The following is a 23,992-nucleotide window of genomic DNA, read 5'->3' as shown; positions in this document are numbered from 1 at the left end:
GGCAAGCAATATCTGTGGGTAAGGAACATCCTGAAAGTATTCCAAAGCATGGTTAAAACTAAGCTATGCTTCTTGGAAGGTACGTTAGCCATGAGTTGCTCCCAAAAAATCCAAAAATGCTGTCATCTTTCATTATGGACCATACTCCAGAATAACATGATAATGTTTTTGGTTCTTATTGTCTAATGAGGGAGTGTAGCACCTTGCAAGAAACAGGCTTTAACAGAGTACAGGTACAGGAGCAGAGGTGCTCCAGGAAAAGGATCAGGAAATGCAGAGCTCTAACTCAGAGTGCAGTACAAACTAAAAGAGAAATCTGTTATGCTAGCTCCCCACAGGAAAGGGAATGGTTACCACCACTTTAAAATGCTTGTCTTGCAAATAGAACTTAACCTTGTTATAGGAGTCCTTAAAAGGATGCAGCTATTGACTGGCTTTTCTATTAATCAGCACAACCTGTAATTGATATATTGGTGATTGAATAAATTGAGAATGCTTGGATTTATCATATTGTCAAGGCATTAAGGTCCTGGGTAAAATCCAAGATCTCCAGAAAGGTCTAAAGAAAATTACTCTAGATTGATACTATGCAGCAGTTCCATTTCTTCAAGTCCTAAGTTTATATGTGAGATCTTGTTTCAGGTGGGCAACAGGAAAGATATACAAGAAGAGTCGCGTTTTACATATCTGTGACTTAGAAACAACAAACTCCAAATCCAGTCCTTTAACATCCAGTGCAGACAGCAGCATCTCCCTGGCATTCTATGAGGTAGGGCTACTGCTAGTGACCTGGGGGGAGAGTTTTGAAAATGAATTGGGAACACATGATATTCAGAGCCATAGCAGGGCTTGAGCGATTCCATAGCAGGCAGCAGACATTCATTAACTGGTTGAAGGTAGGTCTGGCAGCTAGATCAGCAAATGTGAGATGTTTCCACAGTTTGAAGGGGAGCAGCTGATCTGTTAAGGGTAGGCTCTTATCTGCTAAGCAAGTAGAAGTCCAAATTTGGCATAATTTGATATGTATGCTAAAGAGAGATGGACTTTGTACATTTTAGACACTACCTCACTACTCTCTTGGTGAATGTTGTATTCTTGTTCTGTTCATAATTCACAGCAGGCAAGTGATTCATTATTATGAATTGTGAAATAGTGGTTCACATTTCCTAACATCTGAGCTGAGGTATTTAACCATCAATATCATGGAAGAAATGTAATTTTGTTTTATGCAGTCTGTCTTGGGGTATAACGTTAGAGAGCTTTCTCATGTCCCAATCCTGAACGGTGCTGTCCGATTATTTCTTTATTTCCCCCTTTTAAATATGTTTATCCTCTTCCTTCTCCCCTATTACTACAACATCATGCATGTAGTATAAAGGGGACACGTACTGGTATGTGACCAATATACTTAAATACTGCAAGGGGTCCCTTTCATGAAGCATGAGCTTACTCATTAAAACTTAAACTTTCTGTGCAAGTATAATCTAAAAAAAGGTCTACGAGGACTTACTTTCCACTCAAGTGTTTATTTTACTAGAAAAAGGTGTCTCTCGTGAAAAATGAAAACCAGGTTTCTGCTTTAGAGTACATGCTTGCTGTGTTTCCTCACCTGGTGTCCATGAAATTCAATGGCAACGCAGTGTGTTGATGGAGGACAGCATTGTAAGAGTGGGGAAGTAGATACCCCTGGGATCTTTTACGTCATTGAAATGGCTAGGTTATAAATTTGTACATAGGGTGAATGTATCCCAGGCATGCTGCTCTTACTTCTGTGCTTGACAGCTGGGATGGGGAAGAAGGCCTTGCTGGCAATTGGTGTTCAGGGAGCCATTGCAGCAGAGGATCAGTCCAGCAGAAGAATTAAAAGGGAACAGGCTGCACAGTTGTGTTGGGAAGGCAGTGCTGGACTGGACATTAAGGAGTTCTGGTGGGTGAACTTTTTTCTGAGACTGTGAATTTCATACCAAACCTCACTGGCTGTTAGAAAAAACAGAAAGGGTTAGCTTGTGTTGTAATGAACACAGAGTATGTTGTCTCAAAAACTGACTGAGAAAAAGTTTGTCTTGCCTTATTCACTTGAACTCTTGTTTGCGTTAGTGCTAACTTGGGGGGCAAAGAAATAGAAACAGATGAAATCCTCCAAACAAAAGACCCTGTTTCCATGCAAATACACCTAACAATTAAAATTAAACAGTGCTGAAAGATACTTCAAGCCTGTTTCCCACAAGATGCAAGAGGCTCTTCAAAGCTTTTTAGAATGGCCCTTTGATGTCTTCGTAAGACTCCTGAGATGTTTTCTGTTTTGTGTGTGTGGGATCCTGATCTCTCCCTTCCAGTGCATTATTCTGAATGATCTGGTTTCAGCTTTGGAAGTGTTCCCAGTTCTGGATGGTGAAAATAAACCTGGATATTTCCAGTTCTTCATTTTATTTGACCTTTTGTGCTTAATTGTTTCTGGATTTTGATGGACTTGTGACTCCTGGTGAAAAAAAAAAAACAAGCCATCTTTGTGAAGACCAGAAATAACAGTAGATATTTTCTAAGCATTTGCTTTTTCATCTGAAGAGAGAGGCTTTTGGATCACCAAAGTAGACGTTATCATTTGAGAAATTAACTCAGACATTGGAATGCAGTAAGACACAATTTTTATGACTTCATTTAATCTGTATTGGACTTCAGATTAAGTTTAACTGTTTCACCAAATTAATCCAAAAGGGAATGGGGTTTACATTTAACATGGAGCATATTAGTATAATGCTTTTTCACAAAGAGTTTTACATTTTAAAAACAGTAACGAGCATGGCCTCAACTCGCCTGTAAGTTGGAAAAGTACTGGGTTTTTTTTATAAATGATGATGAAATAAGGCAGAGTTGCATGTAGGGTGGCCATCATAGAGGACAGTCCAGTTGATGGCCACCCTAGTTACATGTGAAGCCTGTGGAATTGCCAGATATCAAACCCAAGTATTTTGATTCCTTAGGTCTCCAGTCTTCATTAAATGTCTACATTCAAAAGACATTTTGTAAAGTTCGCTCATGTTTGTTTTTTCACCCTATAGACTGTATGCGTTATATGGGTAGCAAGTAGAAGAACATGCACTGAATTCTTGGGTGTACATTCTTCTCCCTACCACTGGGTTGAAATGAGATTTCCATCTTGAGTGGATTTCCATTTAATAAAGTCCCAAAGACACATTTTAAAAATAATGCAGTGCAGTAAGCCATTCATGCTCTACTCACATGTGCTGTAACTTAAACCCCTTGGAGTGACTGAAACACTCCATAATCTTCTTTAAAAACAAAAAAAGCCTTGCTTGACTAACTAAAAGCTTGACTTTTTGACTAGTTTTCTGCTTGTTGAGCAAACCATTGAATAAGGAGTTGGTGTTGCAGGATCAGATGTTTATAAGTACCATTTGACTGGTGTATATGTTAATTGGAGTAACAGTAGTAACCAAGCATGAATTTGAGTGTAGTGAGATTAAGGTTGCAGCCATGAAACTTCTTTGCTGGTAAAGCAAAGGTTTTGCCATTTCCTCCACATTTATTATAAAATACAATCATTGTTTAAATTTATTCAACTCCTACAGACTCTGTTTGCTTCTGATGTTCATTTTCATCTAAATGATCACATTTAATTTAAAATAATATGAATTTCACCTTGTGGTTGTTAGATGGCTTAGCAGGAAGCAAAAACTGTGGCAATGAGGATAATCATTAAAAGATGGAAAAATTAAACTCCAGACAACCAAATGTAGGTCCCTCTCTTTGATTCCTATAGGCTCTTGGACTCTTGAGCATTTTGATTTATTTACCTGTTCTTGGTGAGCTCTGTGGCAGTCATTTATCATTACTCCCTAAATCTAATGAGTCATCAATTCCCTTGCCCCCAACAATGAATCAACTCTTGTTATGACATCCAAGCGCTCTGTTATCGTCTGGGAACTTTTTTGAGTCTGCTTGGAGCATCCAGATAAGCCAACCACAACAACCAGCCATGTGCTGGTATGTTGAGTGTAGCCTGAGGAAATGCATCAGGATGTATTATTTTGCATTTGGTATGACAGAACGTGGCTTTTGTTAGGGGCAACTGTAATGTCATGTTGAAGTACAAAGTGCAGTTTAATATTTTGAAGGTAAGTGAAGAGAAGCTTTTAAAATATGGATTTTTGGGGTGAATTAACTTGTCTGAAATCTCTCCACCTTTGATGAATTGTAAATTCTGGATGCAGTAGGGAATCTGGGAAAAAATGGGAGTCTTGTAATAATTTAAAAAAAGAGAATACTTTTTATATGTCATTTTGGTGTTATATCAGACCCTTAAAAGACCAGGTTTTTTTCAGTATTTGCCCTTGCATGTCACTGTGAATGTAACCGTTTTCAACTTCCTTAATCAGGTGCTAGTTTCACCTGTGTGCCAGTCTCATTATTGCCAATTAACTTGCTTTAAACTGGCTTTCTTTCTTGGTATTAGATCCTTCCTGACTTGTGTGAGCTTTTATTCCCCTCTCAAATAACCAAAATTGAACTGTAGTTCTCCTGCCTACCCTAGGAAATTAATCTATCATTGACCAATCTTAAACACGCTTTGTGTTGAAAATGGTTTTCATTTGTCTGTATTAGTAGCTGAACTTTTCTTGATGCCAACTCAGATGAACTCCTTGAAAACTATTAGCAGTAGGTCATTCCTAATGTTAAGAGCCTTTTTCAAACATTTTAAGGCAGCTTAGAAAAGAGGTTGAATTTCATAATTGTTGCTGATATGCAGGTTGAGATTTGCCTTTTGCAAGCTGTTTTCTGCATGAAGCACAGGTATGTGTACGAGGCACAGTGAATGCAGTGCTCTGCACAGGGGCCCAAGGCCAGCTTTGAACAAGAGACTTGGGTACCACCAACAGTCCAGCAGCAGAGCTCAGTGCTAATCAGTTGTTTCAGGTGATGAACCCAGGCCAAGTGCTGTACATACCCAGTTACACTGCTGCAAATACTCAAGCTGCTTGGCTTACAGCGCTCCTCGGGTATTTCTGCATGCCACTGTATTGTGCCCTGGTGACGTAGGGCTCTGCAATTGTCTGTGTAGGATTTCAGCTTGCACTATAAAAGTTCTGTATTTATTTATGGTGATTTCAAAAGAACACCTGGGCCTGGAATTTGCTAGCAGTGAAACTGAGCTGCTTAAGTGCTGGAAGAAATTAACCAGTGATACTGGGCACAAAGTGATTTTCTGCTGGGGTCAGTATGTGGTTAAGGAAAGCAGTGTTCAACAACCCTGTCTGCTCTGGCCTATACAGCATTTGCTCTTCGGGATGTTTTGGTGACGCATTGTTTTTAAAGTTTTGTGTTGTGGAGAATAAAGCATGGGCTCACAGTGTTGAGGCTTTGAAATACTAAACTAGCTCTACTAGGCATATGTGGGATGGCTGTAGGTGGACCCCATTGAACCAGTGGAGGATACTTGACCCCGTATGCTAGAATGGAGGGCCTTACCAAGGAAAGAAACGCTTGGAAACAGTAGTGTCCACAAACCCCATACTTTAGAGCAGTTGCTGTTCGATCTTCCCATTCCTGAAGTTTTCCTCCTCTGCTGTTACACCACTTAATTTCCAGTAGGCTCTGATCTCAAATTCTTTTGCATTTTCAACTGGAATTCTACAGCATGTAAATGGGCCTTCTGTTTGAATTATGGTGTTCTATTGCAAGGGACAGATTTGTCCCCAGGAGAGGAAAACGCTGTCCATGTGGGGAATTCCTCATTAGCTATGGTTTGTGGATTAGCTCTAACAGAAGGGACCCACTTAGAGAGGGGGGGAAAGCAGTTTGTTAGCTCAACAGGCTGCTGCTTGTTGAGTGTGTGATACCAGAGCACTTGGTGTCTTGTGCCATGGTCACTTGGCTTATTTTCTGAGTGTTCACTTCTTACTAGGATTCTTATTTTTAAAACCGTCCAAGAGCAGCCAGCAAATTATCTACAAATGAAGTGATAATTCTCAAGAAAAGGAGAAGGAAGTTGGAGGGAACAGAAAAAAGTCAGTGGATCCCCTTTGAGGGTGAAGGAGTGGCTTTGAGAAGGGACAGGCTTTTTGTCAAGTTGCATTAGCAGATTCTCCTGCCTGAGCTGAAGTCTTGCTTGTGCAAGCAAGGGTATGTATGATGGTCAGACATCGTTTTCTCGTATTCAGGGTCTCTCTTTCTTTTTTACCAATATCTGGTTTTGTAAACGTTAGGGTGCTGAAAGGGAAGCAACAGGTAGTGTGGGGAAGTGGGAGTGAGGTGCTAAGCACCACATGGAGCAAAAGGGTGCAGAACTGGTAGGGAGAGGAGGTTGTTATATTTGACAAAAAGGGCTGTGCAGACCTTGCTTTCTACCAGGCAAGTTTGCAGATGGAAATTTTTCCTTTGGCTTCCTGCAGTTTTGCTGAAGTGTCACACACTGTTAGTCTAAAAAAAGAAACACCCAGAAGCTCACAGTAATATTTATTTGGTAAAAGCTTCAAATGTGTTGCGTTCCCCCCCTCTCCCCTTTAAAATGTGCCGCAGCATTGTGTCAAGTCTTGGTTTCATTCAGCGAGTTATTTGGTTATTGGATATAAGATTTATTATGACGTAAATGGAGGTCAGTTAGACACAAGCTAGGATACATATGCCAAATGGCAGGCTTAAGCTAAGAGCAAAGTAGACCCCAGCCTGTTCCCCAGATTGGTGGGGAAGGATATGTTAGATCAGCTAAGCTCTTTTTTTAATCCTATTTACACTGTGTAATTTAGACCGCATGTTAGCCTTGTAAAACTGGATTGTCGGCAGACCTGAGGAATTCTGTACAGAGCTGCCCAGTGTGCTGCTGCTGTGCTTGCAGGCTTGTGAAAGGGTTTTGAAGAAAAGAGTGTACTAAAGAGCAGCCCTCCCACATTTCCCCCTGGATAAAAAAGGATTGGGCTGAAGACTCTTTTCAACACAGATTAGGACTGAACCTGCTCTGGAGAGAGACATGTCCAGGGATGGGAGAGAAGCTTGGTTTCTACATCAGTTAGTTACCCAACCTCTGTGCTGGGACTGCCAGCAAGAGTGGGGTAGCTAACTGTTCACATCTAAAAATGTATTACTACAAAGTTTCTCCAGGTGCACCAAAAACAGTGACTAAGCTTGCGTAAACCACCAAATAGATGAGCTGATTTGGCTATTAATGTCTACTTAAGATGGTCCCGTTGTTGAGCAGTTCCATAGCTGACAACTATTCAGTAACCCAGAATGGAACAGGGTATAGATAGCTGGGGCCATCTGTTCTGTCTGAAGAGAGGGCACTTGCAAGAGACTATTAAGATAGTCGGCCTCTGAACAAGTGTCTCCATTGCATGCTTTAGTGACCGTCCCCAAGCTTACGCTACCGCTGTTGGAGTGGCGGTGCTTGGACTGTCAGTAAATGAGTGGGCTGTGACCTGGGAGCACACAGAGCATCTGTGATCAGGCTGCTGTGGAGTCTGTTAGGTGGTTTAGGCCTGTGGAGGTTCGTGCACAAGACTTTACGAAGCTGAGAAAACGGCTTTGCTCGCACCTCCACGAGAACATTGCACCACGGCTGCTAGGGAATCTGCCATTTTGTGGCTGAATAAGGACTCTCAATGTCAGGTAGAGCCACGTTGCACTTGGATTGCTTGAGCATCCTGAAAGGCTGGCACGGAAGTACTTCATAAGGAGTGTTTTGTTCAAGGAAAGAGCTGAGGGGTCTTTTGTGTTAGCACCGGGGTCCTAGCTGCATCAGCAGAACCTGAGATTGAGGCAGCTGGCTCCTCCTGGTTCCACATCTTTTTTCCATGGCTGTGAAATACAGGATAAACTTTTTCCAGTTAGCACTAGAGGTTTTTTAAAATTGTATCCAAGCACTCCTCCTCCCTGCTTCATGAAGTTATACCTGCCTTTTGCATGTGTTTGTTTCTCCCCCTCGCCTGATTGGCATCACTAGAACAAATGTAATAATATGGTAATGAAAGCCTTCAAATGTGGGTGTCCAGGTACTGCTGCTAAGGATGTATTAGAGAGAGTAGGCAGTACCTTCCAAAATGCAACTTGATGTATTGACCAGAAAGGTTTTCCTAGTCTCTCTTCCTCTCATTCTACTTCCCTAACCACTGTTACAGTTGAGAGATCAATGGGTTTTTCCTCACATGAGAAATGTTTTTGGTGCCTTTCCACTGTGATGACTTTGCTTGTTTCTCAAACTCTTCAACTTCATGCACAGTCCTGCTCAGAACAGCTATAAATGACTGTGTTAAATACAAGGACTGCAGTCAGTGTAGAGTTCGTTGTCCATAGACTTAAACCAACGTTGCAGTAGTTGGGAAGTTGCTTTGCAGATTTCCCTGAAAATTTGAGGTGGCATAAAGTAGACCAGATTCACCATTTGCATTAAATAGGAATGCTGCACAAGCTGTGTCAATCCCTTTCTGTGTCACTCAACAAAACCCTCCATTTTAAAAATTTATCTGAAGCTGCTCTAGAGTATCCTGTCTGCCACAGTGGAGTGCTGCAGAGTCCAGGGGCCTCGCCACAGGATTTAGGTCAAGCTTGCTGCGGAGCACGCAGGACCTGGGGTATAGTCCCTTCTGAAATACCTGAATGGCATCTTGGCTGCTTCCCACGTCTGTTCCCAGTGCTCTTCTCACCATGTGCTTTGCTGGGTGACTTTCACATGTTGGTGCTCAGAATACGTATTGTCTTGTTTCATGCTGTGTGAACATTGCGTGTTTGGAGAACTGCTTTCTTTGTGTGTTTTTTATTATTATTATTTTTTTTTTTAAAGAAAAAACAAGCTGGTACTTGAGTGCACCCAGCCCCTGCTTTTCTACATTCACACTGATAGTCATCTGGTTGGTTTAAACCCTTGCACACTATTGCTGGCTGGCATTGCACAGCAGTGGTTATTGGAAAATTGGCTAGACAGTGTTCAGCACTTGGCCTGTGCAGTGCAAGCTGTGCTCCAGGGTTAATGCCACGGCGCATTAAGTCGACACGGGAGAGTAGTGAATACACTCTGCCTCTTGCCAAACACAGCCAGGCGTGATGTTCCTTGTTTGCTAACTCACCCCAAAAAGGTGGAGGGATCTGCCATTTTGTTCAGTGCTTGGTAAGCATGTTGAATGGCGGCAAAGAGGAAACATAGCCAGAATCTGGCTGATTGTGGTAAAGGTTTGGAACGACAATTGACAGAAAAATCTTTTGCAGTTTTACTTTCTAGTGACTGCACATCATCTCTAGTTCTCAGCTTTCTGAGAGGAGGCTGGCCCTGCCACCTTTTGGCCTGAATTGAGAGCTCATGCATATGTTCACCAAGCAAGCTTCATACACATGGGTGGTGTTGCTCAAGAAAAATATATGCCAGATTCCCCAGAGAAAATGTCAGAAATAATCTATCCTTTCTCCACATTTGGTTAATAATGGGGTGATGTGTCTAACTTGCAGTCGTTACCAGAGAGTAGAGCTGAGCCCAGAGCTGTTGGCCTTCGGAGTACAGCCCATTTCCTTGCAGGTGTTTACAGCCTAGTTTGCTTTTCTCCACCAGATGATCATAACTATGATGCTGTAGCAATCTTGCTATGTATGGATTTAAAACAGGCAACCTAATAATCTGCCCTTGCTGCCTTTCCACACCCTCACTCAGTCTTCGGCTTGCCTACCTTGCAGATCTGTACCCTATTATAATTCTGTTCAAGCAGTTATTGTACAATGGGAAGCTTACTCATGTAAACAATAAAAATCAGCATGCAGATGTTCTTTGTATGGGTGCAGGTCTTGGGGCTGACTGGTGTGAAGAAGCGCAGTGGAACAGTTTCATTGTTTTTGGATGCATTTTTCTGGATGTGCAGCAGAATCATTGCATTGTCATACAGTGGCGAACAGCAAACTAGGTTTCAACGGCTGCAAAAGGAAATAAAATGTGCTAGAACACATGTAGCAAGCAGACCTTGGGCTGTCTCTTATCTCTGTAAACACTGGTACAGGGCAAATGCATCACGTTGTGAATAGAAAACCTGGAGAGAGGAATTGCTTTGTCTAAGTGTGAGGGAGGTTAAAGGGATTTTACATCAGATTCTTTTTGTTGGCAGTGCTGTGTGTTTTTAATACAGTCCTCAGTTGTTTTGTTTCATAGTGATTATGCCATTTTGATTTTTCTTTTGCTGTGTTAACAAAGTGCATCATGCAGTAAATATTGCTTTGCTAGGGCTTCCTGATGGAGCTGATATTCCTGTTTGTGATGTTAGTGATCTTCAAATAATGAATAACCTGTGGGAGAGCTGCATGTTATGTTTTGTTGTCATCTCTGTGAAACTGTATATGCCTAAGACTTACCTGATCCTTTGCTAACGGACGTCTGTCCTTTCTTCCAGGACTGAATTTGCCCTAAAAGAAATCATGTCATCAGGAGGAGCTGAAGATGACATTCCTCAGGCAGAGAGGAAAACAGTCACAGACTTTTGTTATCTTCTGGATAAATCTAAACAGCTCTTCAATGGCTTAAGGTTAGTGAGTTTATGACCAACACAAATGAATAGCACATTAACCTCTTTTCTCTTTATGGACTGCATTGTTACCTGGACTTTAGTGTCTGAAAGATTCTGATGTTTGCAGCAAGCGAGTTCAAAGCCTGCTGTAAGTGAAAGAAACAAAGTTGAAACAAAACAAAACCCCCAGAGAAACGGAGATTTTTTTTAAAGCAAAACCCAAAGGTGTAAGTAGGGTAAGAAAAGGGCCATGTGATTTTGAAGTGTAGAAGCAGAGAGCATTTTGTCAGTCCTTCTTATCATGACTTGGTTTTTATAAGAAATCTTTTCCAAATGTCTGCATGTGGGTGCAAGAGGGAAACTCTTACTTCCAGACTTAACTGTTCCAAGTTCCTTTGCAGAAATTGTTATGCTTGCTTCTGTTTCTTTTGCATTGCCAGGAATGGAAAAGACTGAGGCATTGTGGACCAAGGTGGGATTCTACTCTCGTGTGTGTATAACAACTGCCTTTCATGGCTTGGCTTTATGAATGAAATTATACTGAGGAAAAGTAGTGACTGGGAGAAGAAAGGGTGCTCCTTTTTCTCCTGAACTTACCGTTATCTTCAGGGACACTTCTTTGTTTCATTCCCTCGACTTTCATACATAAATCAAGTATAAGGATATTGTGGGTTTGGTCTGCTGTAGATTTATTGCATTATGACGATTTTTTACCTACAACCTTGTTGTAATACTTTTCTAGTATTTCCCTGAAGGTAAGGGTATCCTGTACGTTGCCAGCTGTGTGGCTGCAGAACAACAAACGATTAACTTGGGAGGCTTCAAGATGCTTGCTATGTAAGAAGTCACTAGGCTGCCTGGAACATACTGACATGCACCCAGGAGTTTTTTCTTGGGGGCAGAGGCTTGGGAAGGGCCATGGGTTGCTGATGGAGTTTGGGAGCTGCTGGGCACTGAAGAACTGCAGTCTGTCGAGGTGGAATCGAGTACTTGTTCCCTATTCAGCTCTAGGAGAAAGCGTTATTTCAGGAGGGAGCAGAGAGTCTATGGTCCATGGAGATCTTGGCCCTAGTGTGAGCATGAGCTGAGCAGGAAGAGGATAGGGCACAGGGATGGATTCACACCTATTCACATGACAAGGAAAGGAGTGACTGCTCACACCACTGCTCTTTCCAGCACTGAAACCCACTTCCAGGTTGCACCTTGCTAACCGCAAAGCACTGGCTTAGGATAAGGTGTCAGGGAACCAGGGTTCCCTTCCTGTCTGTGTAGACTTGTGCAGAGCGATGCACTGTCTCATGCAACACTCCACTGCATGGTTCCCTCACCTCTAATAGAGCAAATGTGTCACTCACCTGGGTATCCCAAGTGCCTAACAAATGCCTTTTAGCAACTCAGTATTTTAGATCAGGGGTTGGCAACTTCTTGCCAGTGCAGGCCACCCTTTGTGACCAGCCCTTCCCTGCAGGCTGCAAGTCCCTTGGAGCAGGCAGCTGTCTGCTCTTGATCTTACCACAGACCCCTTTCCCCTCTGCAGCGAGGGTAAGCACAGACACAGCAGAACATCAGGCTGTGCAACAGAGGAGACCAATGGCATGGTGCAGCTCTATGATCTGGAGCCTCTGTGTTAGATCAGACCTCCACTAGCTGGTGTGGATTTCTCAGGCTGGATCCAACCCACTAGTTGTAGGTTGCTGAAACCTGTTTTTTAGATGCCTTTTTATGATGACACAGAGGATAGTGATTGCACAAGTTTGCCTCTAACATGGAAAAAGGGGTTTTATTGCTTGTATGTTAGGCCAACAGCAACCACTAGAGGAGGTGGACTTAGGCAGCAGAGAACCCCAAGGGTAACTGCAGTCAGCAGCTCTGCTAAGAGAAGTCAAAATGGAGAAGTAAGTAGTGTTAACCTTGAACCCTCTTAGTTGGAGTCTGCCGTGCAGGACTCTGAATACCTGCAATACTAGTTATGCTTCCACTTTCTGGAAGATTGGTATCTCAGCTGCTTCAAAGTAGAGGAAGTGCAAACCCCAGGATGGCAGTAAAATTGCTCAGCTTTCATATGTTTTTGGCTAATATTTCAGAAGGGGTGTGTCGAGTTTGACAGCGAGTTGAGTGAGCTTTATGGGATTGTAAGTTCCCTCCAATAGAGGGCAATGTGAGAGCAGCACACTAGTCATGTCATGGAGCATTTGAACAGCCTTCTTACAAAACTGCTGTTGGATGTGTGGTTTTACCTACAAGGAAAATAACTCTGAAGGTATGTTTTAAGAACAGTTAATATACTGAAAAAAACTGCAAAACTAATTAAACTAAATGAGAGTAGAAATAGAACTGATCACTATCTAGCTTCACATGAATTCAGCTCCAGCTTTATTCTACAGCTATAACACATGCTCAGTGATTTCCTTCTTTAAAAGACTTTATAAGCGTTACCTTTACAGGAGGGAGCAGAGCAGGGAGGTAAGAACACAAATGCCATTGCTCTTGTTTTACCATTTGAAAAACCAAGGTACAGAGAGGTGAAATGACTTGCCCAAGGTTAAACTAGAAGTCTGAAAAGCTAGGATAAAATTCCTATTCCTGTGGTCATGCCCTTAACATTCCAGAGAGGCAGTAGGGTACAGCACCCACAACACACTGCAAAAATGCACCTATTAGATTCTGGGAACATACATATGCAGCACTATATGAAGTTCTTCCCAACACACTTATTGATACTGTTTTTAAGGGGTAGCATGCCAGAGCAGGTTTGTCGTACTTCACTGTGATGCTTCTTACTGTAATTTTGAGGGGTGCAGACATGCCCTTGGCTTCCCAGATCCTTTTATCCAACTGCAAAGGATTGTGGAAAACAGTGGCTTGCCAAGGTGATTTCAGCATTATCTTGGTTGTGGAATCATCATATGCTGAGAAGCACTGCATGAGATTGTTAACACCTCTCTGCTTCTAAGCAGAGCAACTCTCAGCTTTCCTCTGTTTCCAGACTTGAGAGCATGTTGCAAAGGGCCACCTGTGTCTGGAGGTTTTAATTAAAAACAGAGTGGATTGTCTTTACTGAACCTGAAGGAAGGTATGTTTTTTGTTTCCTGTGTATCTGGTATTTGGCAGAGGCATGCTGTATTTAGAAGTCCAGCAAATCATTGCTTCAGACAGTAAATTATTGCCAGTCATTTTGGTGCCTGTAGGAAAGATGTAGAACGTCTTCTGTCTTGCTGTTTCCTCTCTGTGCCTCAGTCTTCCTATCTGCACAGCAGCAATTAGATCAAAACAAGAGGTTAAGTGAGGCTTGCTTTTCAGAGGTGCAGGGTTATTGCTTGCTTCTAGAGGCTGCATAGGACAGAACTAAAGGCATTTGAACAAGCTAATGTGTAAACAGCACTGGAAAAGGCCAAATCCCAAATTATCCAATGCAGTTTGTACCAACATTTTGGAAGTTTTGCAGCCTTGTCAAAGCTAATGAGAGGGGTAAGGTGGCTTCCAAGATGGATGGCTTGAGCTCAGACAGTGATGTAGGCATACTGCTTAGTTCAGGATAGTCCCTCTAGGCTAATATTTGTCATTTGAAGTGTCTTGTTCCTTATTCTCTCTGTAGAATCCCTTGAGCTTCGCTATTAACAGCCAGTATCTCTCCCTGGCAATTCATCCTCTTGCTGGTCTCTGAGTAATGCTGTGTTTAGGCCTGTACGGCCTGCTGATATTCAAACACAGATGGTGAGCAAAGATGTTCTCTTCCCTTTTTCTGTAAACTATTGATGATCTTCTCAATTTGCTTTAGAAGCTGGAGTACCAAACCCAAAACAAACAGCCTGTGCTCCAAAAGCTAAATGGTAAAGCAAACAGGAAGCAGAAAGGCAAGAGTTCCTTTTGACCTTCTGCAGGACTGTTTGGAAGTGGGTCTAGTAGCAAGACCATGAGAACTTGAATCTGAGGGTCTCAGAGGACTTCTGACACCATATGTGCCATCCATCCTCTTGTGTTTTTGGTAATATGCTGTTTAGGACTGTCCCCCCCAAGACCCTGTAGAGAGTGAAGCAGTACTGCTTATGTTTGGGGTCTTGATGGCCAAGCCTGAGACCACAGATACTGTATGGGATCTGCCTGAGGGTCATTAAATGGCTGTCTGTCCTCTCTGAAAAAGCCTTTGTAGTTGTATGGTGTGTCAGATAACCTGCTGATACATACAGATGCTGGATTTCTGTGTTGTCTGTCTGGTATTCTGGGAAAGAGAATACCTGTTATCTGGAAAGTAATGGAAAAATACCAGTGGATATGTGCAGTAAATGTATGAGGTGCCAGACTCGCTGTCTCAGAGTGATCATTGGCCATGTTTCAGTGTCATGTCATGGGCCTGTCTGCCTGGTAATATAACCTGATGTGACCAGTGCAGTCTCTTCTTGCAGTGAAATATAGCTGCTCTTTCACCCACAGCATTTCTGAGAGCTGTAATTCCTACCAGTGGAGCAACACTGTGTAAAGGCATTGTGATTTCCTCAGCTAATATTTGTCTTCCTCCAGCTCATCTGCAAATGTTTGGTAGGGCCTGACTCCTAGTTTCAGCACCTGCTTCCTCCTGTAGGATAATACATACAATGGCACATACTGTCAAACTGGGCAGGCATGCATAAGATTTTCCTGCCCACACAGTGGTTCTTGCCGGGGTGCAGAAATGGGAGGGTACCTCTTCTGGGCACTTGAGCTTCTCAGAACTGAGCCAATGGTGTATTGGCAGCTGCTTAGCTGTTCCTGCTGCCAGAACTACAAGAGCTGAGCCTGCCACGTCTTTGTTTCAGTAGCATTTCCTTCCTTTCTTCCTAAGTCAGTTGCCAAATACAGCATCTGAGGAAAACACATTGTAATCTGCCAAGGTTGCTGCTCCCAAATGTGTTTCACACTTGCCTCCCCAGTGGGGCTACCCTTTTCTGACCATCCTACAGTATGGAATGAGAGGGTCATGTTTCCAGGACTTCCCCTCTCTTATTTAAAAAACAACACTTTACATTTAGAACTAAAGTAATTGCATGTGTCTGCCATTTTTCCGTTTGCTTTCCTTTATTTTGAAACAATGCATGGTGCATTCCATCTCCTGTGCTAAAAAGCCGTAGCCATGGCACTGTCACCAGTCTCTGCTTTGCTTCTGCTATTCACATGTTAAGTGGTGTTGTGTGTAATGCTGTAGAAAGGAGAGGATGCTTCCAAAGGCGCTTGCAGTCGGATGCACTGTCCTGCTGCTCACCAAGAGGACTGTCAGAACCAGGTCTGTTCTGTTTCACGGGAAGAAATGAGAACACTTTCCTGCCAGACTTCAGCGAGCTGCAGCTGAGCTTTTTGATTTTGTCTGCTGTTGACTATTCCTGCTATTAGTATTAAGCTTGCTCAAATTTCCTGGGGACTGTATAGACAAAGGAAAATGCAGTCCTTGTCGCTGAGTACTCTGTCTAACAAGGGTTGTGGCACAAAACACCGGAGTTACAGCAGTGGGTGGAGGAAGTAGCAGGGTGGGTGGATAAGAGTTGCAGAACTATCATGTGGCTGTCATACACAAAACATGTTTTCAAGCGTGCACAATTTGGAAACCCACTACAAATCCTGCTTTAAGAAGCATGTCTACCTCCGTTTGTTCTACTTCCTACTCCATTCCTACAGTGCACTCTCCAGTTTTCCTCCAGAGCTATCTAACTGCCCTCTGTCCTTGCACATCCCCTTGACAACCAGACCCTCCTCTCTATGTTGCCCCTGAAGTCATAGGTTAACAGGATTATTTCAGGTTACTGCAATCCCGTATCCCCTTTCAAATCTCTCCACCTTAATCACCTGCCGGAAGAAGCTGATGGACCCTTGGGCAGAGGGTTCTTTTCATACATTTGAAGTAAACTGCAGGACAGGAACTGTGGGGAGATGATCCATGGTGGTTTAGAGATACTAGCACAGTGACTATAAAGGAGTTTAGAGGCTAGAAAGCAACTAGCTGAGAGGCTTTCCTCCTGCCTTCTTTGGGCATCTGCATGTTCATGAACAAGAGTAGACTAAGCCCCTTCCCCAGTCACTTCCCCAAGGCAGGAATTAATTTGAGGCTCCAGATGTTACACATCATTGCTGAAAGCTTTCCAGTTAAATCCAAGTGCAGCTCTTGCTCCTTGCATTGCTGCTATAGACCTGCTAAAAGTCTCTGGATCTTTTCAGGTCTCCTCTTTTTGTTTCTGAGCCATGTCTGAGTGTGACAGTTTCTACCCAGTGCTGTCCAAAAAAAATATTCCTTAACTTGGCTGTAAGCCAATGCAACTTTGGTCTCTGCCAGATGCACTATGTATTTTCTCTCTACCTGGATTGTGCACTCCATCTGCTTGGGTGGATAGGAGAAGCTGCCCAACAGCCCCACTGTTATATAAGCATGATAAGCTTTGCAATACTTTGGGACCATTCTCAGCAAATAGGGCTAGTTTGCAGGCTTTAAATCCACAGGATTCAAAGGAGGGTGATCTAATAACTGTGCATTAAATGGTACTTCTCCCCCCCTGCCCCACCTAGAGCGGTGGTGATGTATTGTCATAAATGAAGTGCTGTCAGGATACTATCAAAAGAACAAGTCTGTTTCCATGGAGACCCTCCGTGTTCCCAGGGGAGCCCAGAAACAGCATGGTGTTGTGCAGCTATTCTGGCTGCAATTAGGCTTGCATGCTGCTTGAAATGTGTGTGCGGAAACAACGGTTTCTATCCACAATAGTGGTCCCTTCACGTGTACTGCAAGGGCAGAAGCACTGTTACTGGTTGTTAATTGTCTAGCCTTGTTGGAACGAACAAATGCTGAGCTGGCTTGGAAATGGTGAATTTTGTAGATGTCTTTTGGGCTTTCAGAGTGAAGCAACAGGCACAGAATAGAAGGGGCTGAGTAGGCAGGGTGAAGAGGTAGGGAATGAGCGTGCAGACAAAGGACCTTCCCCCAGAGCTACAGTGCAGACAAAATGTGAAGAGTGTGTGTATGCTGGGTAGGAGGGCTTTTTGTATGACCTCCCTTTTATCTTGCTATAGAAGAGCATAATTACTGCTCCTAGAGTGGGCTGTGTTACATGGCCAAGTCCAATAATCCTACTTTATGTATAAATCAGCTTCAATATTTGTATTTGTACTTAGTTTAGTTCCCAAAAGTAGCAGAGTCTAATCGCCCATTAACCACTGAAACATGTTGCTCTCTGGGTGTAATGTGTGATTTACTAACCAGGAAGACTCATTCTTATCCTTACACATATATGTTTCAGCATTTATCTCTTTTAATGTACAGTGTTCGGTTCCTTCGTTTTTACGTTTTATGTTAGCAAATGGTGCATGCGGTATTTCTATTTAATTAAATAATTGATTTCTACTTGGTTTTGTCACACTGTATTTGGAAGAAAATTGGAAATGAATCTATGCCCAAAACAAGGATTTTTATTAATGAAATAGGAGCAGGTTAACTATGCTGAATAAGTTAAGGAAATGGTTCTAAATGCAAAGCATGTTTTGCATTGAAGCTGATGTATTTGGGTATTTGTTAGTGAGGTGAATTGATTGCTTCTGATTGCTGTTCTACAAGGCTTTAGAACACACATCACATCCTCTCGCACCTAGGTATTATTCAGAGATTGGGAGGGGAAAGCAAGCTTTTCTGCTTCTCTTTTTAGCTCCCAGTCATTTTCTCAACTTTGAATGGACTAGTCATTTCAGTGGAACTAGTCATAAGCTGAAAGAAAGAAAATATTCTCTGTACCTGCAGAAGAGGCCATTATTGTCAAAAGCTGGCATTTAGCATTTCTAGAACCAGAATTGTTCGATGCTTAGCCAGTGATTTCTGCCAGTTATCGGGTTGATTTTTCTGTAAAACTTCAGCAGTAAACTTGCAGACTAATATATTTATTCTAATAGATTGTTGGTAGTTTTAACTTTTTACATTAAAAAGTCAAGACTTTTACATAGTATAAAGTTAAACGACCTACAATTCTTATAGCTTATAATTCTTACAGGCTGTAAGAATTTCAGACTTGAATTGTATGTAGGATTTTTAATATATAACTTTTAATAAACCTGTTGGATTTTACTTCGTTTGAACTTGATTTAAAAGAATCCTTCTTGTTTTGTCCCCATTGACCATTGTGCTATCACCTTTTTGGAGGGGTAGGGATGAAGGGAGTGCATCTATAGGGTAAGGAACACATAATCTCCACCCTGCTAGATGGGCTAGAGAGGGAGCCAGAGAAATCTCTGGAGAGCAGTGTGAGGAGTGTACTGAGGAGGTGGGCACAGTGCCTTCACACCTCTCCTTTCACAGCATGGCTACATGTTTCCTGAAAAGAATCATGTACAGAATAAGCTTCTCAATGTGGAAGAACTGTGCTGATTCCTGAACCAGAGTTGTCCTCCCTCTTGTGTAAGATGCTCTGAGGCTTGTGTTACTTGGTGTAGTGCTCCTCTCTCATGCGCTATGGGCTCTGGACCGTTTGGAGTCCCACTCGTGCCAACTCTGCAAGCTGTTCACAGGGCACAGAACGGTAATTGCAAGCCTTGCGGGGAGTCACTTTTTGGCAACTTCTTTCCCTACTTCTTTGGCATCTGTATCATAGTATTAGCAGCAGCCATGGGAATGGCTTTCCAGGCCAGTATGGGGACAAGGCCAATACTTGTTTCCCTCTATAAAATAACTCTGCTAGTTTCTCTCTAGGTGCATGACATGTGTACTTGACTCGTAAGCAAAAGGAGTATTAATTTCCTACCTTGTATGGAGCACAGTTTTAAAAAAATTACAGCCATGGTGTACTGGAGATCCCTCTTTGCCACCTTGTTCTTTCCATTTCTTCAGCCACCGTGCCATGCTGTCTCCTAGTTGACCTTTCTACAGCCCTTCCCAGCCTTCATGTCTTACTGGGGGCTTTTCTATAACAATTTAGTCGCACACAACCTATGATAGGGGAGAGGTCAGCAGGGACTGGTTTTCTGTTTGGACAACCCACCCAATTACTGGGTGCTTTTTAAAGAGCTTTGGTCCTTGGAGCTTGCAGATGTCTCTCTCTCATCCTTCCCTCATTTTGAAGGGGGAGCTTGAGGCTTCACCTGTCTGCTTCTAGCAGATGTAGCTGGCTCTTTCTTGCATAGGGTTCATGAACCAACTCAGTGACTTGAGACACTGTTCACAAAAGAAACTTTTTTGTCTTGAATCGGGAACAAATAAAGAACTGAAGTAACTTTTCACATGGGCAGTAGACATGCCTTAAGAACCTTTTTGTTCTTAATGATTGTGTGTGACCTGCAAGGAGGAGAGTATTTGGAGGGTTCTTTCTTTTGTGCCCAGCACACTGTGATCTCAAACTAAAAGCTTTTTGTTCAGGTTGAGAGTGGGAATTGGCAAGTGAGATGCACACGGACAGTCTGAGTGCAGAGTCTTTCTGTGTATGACCTCAGTGTAACATGGCGTTTCCAATACACTACCTGTCTAGTACAGCAGTGCCATTAGCAAGTGTGAAACAAGTCCTGGTCCAGTGTTTGAACCCAGGACTCCTGCCCAGATTTCAGTTGCTCTAGCTACAGGGAAACGTGAATATGGGTCTGCAGGTGTTCTGACAAATAGAATTTTAATGAATTGTTCAAGGCTGTGTCAACTCTAAATGGACAAAACCCCATTCCTTCTCTGAATTGGAGTCTGCCACCCTCATTCTGGGCTGGTTGAGTACTTGCAGGGTGTTCTCTGCATCTGTCACTTGTCTTTTTCAGGGATTTACCTCAGTATGGACAGAAGCAGTGGCAGTCCTATTTTGGGCGAACATTTGATGTTTACACCAAACTGTGGAAATTTCAACAGCAGCATAGGTAAGAGCACGCTCTAGAGATCCATCACCACTGGACTCTTTAGTATTTCTCTCTCTTTCAGTATTGTGTAGTGCATGAGGCCCTAGTCCCAGTGGGGATACAAGGATACAGCTGGTGCTATATAATCTCTCCTTTTGGCATGTGGCCCTGCTGTTGTGCACATAGTTGTGCCAGAGCTGGTTTGTAGTCATGGAGAATGCCAGTGTCAGTAAGAAAAGCAGGCTGTAGAATGTTTTTTTTGGCTTGGATGGTGTGTTGCTCTAAGAAATGAATGGGATATGCTTAAATTCTCTTCTTCCTTCTCTTGATATAGGCAAGTTCTGGACAATCGGTATGGCCTAAAGCGGTGGCAAATTGGGGAAATTGCCTCCAAGATTGGGCAGCTCTACTATCATTATTAGTAAGTGAATCCATCGACATGCACAGTGGGGAAAGCAGTCTACATGCACAATGCAGGACACCTTGGGAATAGGTTAAATTACCAGGTTGGGCATTTCGAGTTGCTCCTTTGACGCTCTTCTGAATTAGCCAGAATCTTGGTTCTAGCCAGATCTTGAAGACATGGAGATTTGGTTGCTCTTATCTTTGCTGGCTATCTTAAATGGGCAGATAAAATCCAGCCTTTGGAATCTGTCTTCCCAGCATACACAGAGAGTGGGAAGCGAGCTTTCATTGAACTCACCTGAGGAACCAGGAAGGGTCTAGCATCCATCTCTTCTTGAAGCAGTGAGCTAATGTATTTTCTCTACAGCCTGCGGACATCTGAAACCAGCTACTTGAATGAGGCCTTCTCTTTCTATTCAGCAATTAGACAGAGATCGTATTACTCCCAAGTCAATAAAGAAGACAGGTATGACTTTTGACCTGCTTTTTTCAGGACTAGGGCAGTGGGCAGACACAGCAATTAATTGTAAACTGATCAAAGGAAAAAAACGAGTAAGGGGAATGTTGTTGGAGGAAGTCTTTGTTAATCCAGTAACGATTAAATGGGCAAGTACAAATGGAAAGTTTTGTCAGAAGACGAAAAGGATTTTCACTTGCCTTCAGCTACAGAAAAAGGGTCTTGCTGCTCAACTTTGTTCTTCTCAGCCCTTGTTATCAGTGCTGTTACTGGGAATTGCCTCTGGTGTTCTGGAACTGGGAGATTATTTTGGTTCTGTCTGAGTGAGTTGAGGGAATACAAGAACCTGTTTCTAATCAAAGCATCTCATAAGTGCAGTGTTGCTGGCAGTTCCCCAGCCCCAGCACAACTGACTAGAGAAACATGGTCCTGTCTGTGCATGAGTGATTCCTGAAAGTAACGAGAGAGGTGCCTCCTTTGGGTATGTTCCTCAGGTGGGGCTAGCTTATAGGGATGCTGTGACACATCAAGGTTGCCCTCAGTCTTATGTACTGGCCAATAGGTCACATTTCTACAACTGAGGAAGATCCATAGAAGTGATATCTTCTTTTAATGCTGAGAATCTCTGAGGTATGGAGTTACATGCCAAGTTGGCGGGTTGGAAACACTTGAGGGACTTGGCCTTGGTTGGCTGGAACCCCATAGATTTCTCCTGCTTCTGAGTTCTGCTAGGTTCTGTGTACTACAATGGTTCCTGCAGGCCCTTTCCCACAGCAGGTGGAATTCAGAGGCAGGAGAGAATCTGTCCCAGTTTGCAGTTCTTTTTCCCTTTCCCGGTGAAACCATGCAGGGATGAATCTTACTGTATGTCATGGTAGTGGTGAAGAATATAATGTTCTTTAACGACGCTTCGATTTACCAGTCTGCCTTTGTAATCCTTTCCTATAACAACTCTTTAAGTGTTCTTCATTTTTTCTTTTTCAGGCCTGAACTGGTGGTCAAAAAGCTTCGGTACTATGCAAGGTTTATAGTAGTTTGTCTTTTGCTCAACAAAATGGATGTTGTAAAGGACCTTGTAAAGGTAAATTATATGTATGAGGAAGAGGTGCATTTTGCATACATACAGTATAGCCACTAGTGTGTATATCTCTTCCCTTCCTCAATCCAGGGGAGAGCCTCACTCATTTGAAATATCAGACGCAAGATTTCGGACGTTTCTGCTTTTCTTGTCAGCATTACACCTGCAATTCGCTTGCTTGAATTTGTCTTCAGGGACTGCAGGGCTGCAGGATAAGAGAGACATCCTGATATGTCTATTCAGTGCCTCGTAAACATAAATGACCTATGGTTTTGGATAGCAGATGTTCTTTATTGGCAGAAGGCAAATATCTTAAGATTGGTTTTGCATAAACCCTTTTACAGTGTGACTTCATATCACACGTTTCAGCTAGCCGAACACTTTGGGGCAGTGCATCTCTGAGCCTTATGCCTCTCACCTCTTCCAGGTCACACAGAGGCTTCCACCATGCTCAAACCCGCAGATCTTCATGGCCTTCCCTTTCCATGAAAATCAAATGCCTCCCACTTTGATTTCACTGCTCAGCAAAGTATTCTACTTCTCCCCATTCTGGTATTGGGTTGCCCACCATCTACAAGAAACACCCACCATGTATTTCACACCTCACAGAAGACCTACAATATGCAAGACCAAGAGAGACTGTAGACACTATCATGGGATAGGGAAAGGAAGGGACCTGTGTGCCTCCATATCACCAGCTAGGGGAAGGCTTACTCATCTGAACTGCTGCAAAATGGGATCTCTGGAGGGGCCACAGGTAGGACTAGTGTGCAGATCAGAGTAAGTCTTTGGGCAGTGGATTTTCAATAGATTTGGAGTTAAGGGAATAGCTTAGACTGTAATAATTGCTTTATAATAAAATACTAAACTGAAATGACTTGCTGGTTCTCTTTTGAAAAGACTTGAGACTCAGAAAATATGCAAGTAGTCCTGCTGTCTGGAGCTGGGGAGTCTGCCAAAAAAATTCTACCCTCCAAGGGATCACCCACACTCCTTTCCACCCCCCGCCCCCCCCCCCCCCCAAAAAAAAACCCCAACCAAAACAAAGCAAACCCAAACCCTGCTTTCTGTGATACTGTAAACAGCCTCTGAATGTTGGTATTTCTGTGCCAGTTGTATTGCTTTCTAGCTGCCTGTATTCAGTGGGATGAGCACCAAAAATTATACCGCATGAACTAGTGGAGACAGCAGCCAGAAAGAACGTGCCATTCACTTCCCAATCATGTCTTAAGTTATCTGTAACCTTAAATTTGAGTCCTATTAACAACCTTACAGTAACAACCAATGACAGAGCTGTGCTTGTCTTTATACTTTTGAACTTGATTTAGTCCCAAGAGCAAGGAATGGCACTTGTTTTAATTCATATTTTGTGTTGTCAAAATACATAGAAATGGCTCAGGAAGTCTTGGCTCCTGAAGCAGCATATGTTAGGCTGATTTTTGGCCAGGTTCTGTTCGGGATGTGGTTCTGCGGGCAACAACAATCAATACTTTTTAATTTGATTGATGAGATGCATCAGCCCTAAAGCAGAGCTGCCTGCAGCTCCCAAAAAGTCATTTATTATTCTGCTTCCTTTGGACTTTTTGCACATAGGAACTGTCAGATGAAATTGAAGATTACACCCATCGCTTCAATACCGAGGACCAGGTGGAATGGAACCTGGTTCTGCAGGAGGTGGCAGCTTTTATTGAGGTGAGGAAAAAAAGGAAGCATCAGTCTCTGCTTTTTCACATGGAAGTTTGTGTA

General features: G+C 42.8%; 1 protein-coding gene across 6 annotated transcripts in view; it reads left to right on the top strand.

Annotated features, from left to right (window-relative positions):
- SCAI (suppressor of cancer cell invasion) overlaps window positions 1-23,992 on the top strand; it is a 75,681-nt gene that overhangs the window by 19,187 nt on the left and 32,502 nt on the right. For all 6 annotated transcript variants that reach the window (XR_016438454.1, XR_016438456.1, XR_016438455.1 and 3 more), the window contains 6 exons: window positions 10,380-10,511; window positions 20,232-20,327; window positions 20,641-20,727; window positions 21,079-21,177; window positions 22,153-22,249; window positions 23,840-23,938. Coding sequence is in view for 3 of the 6 variants with exons in the window: in XM_090021603.1 (XP_089877729.1) it covers window positions 10,380-10,511; window positions 20,232-20,327; window positions 20,641-20,727; window positions 21,079-21,177; window positions 22,153-22,249; window positions 23,840-23,938 (610 nt within the window). In the remaining 3 variants the exon portion in view is untranslated. The remainder of the gene's footprint in view (window positions 1-10,379; window positions 10,512-20,231; window positions 20,328-20,640; window positions 20,728-21,078; window positions 21,178-22,152; window positions 22,250-23,839; window positions 23,939-23,992) is intronic.

Source organism: Crocodylus siamensis, chromosome 11, assembly GCF_052110815.1.
Source record: "Crocodylus siamensis isolate JL-2025a chromosome 11, ASM5211081v1, whole genome shotgun sequence".
NCBI classification, from domain to species: domain Eukaryota; kingdom Metazoa; phylum Chordata; order Crocodylia; family Crocodylidae; genus Crocodylus; species Crocodylus siamensis.
This window is presented reverse-complemented; position numbering and strand designations above follow the sequence as displayed.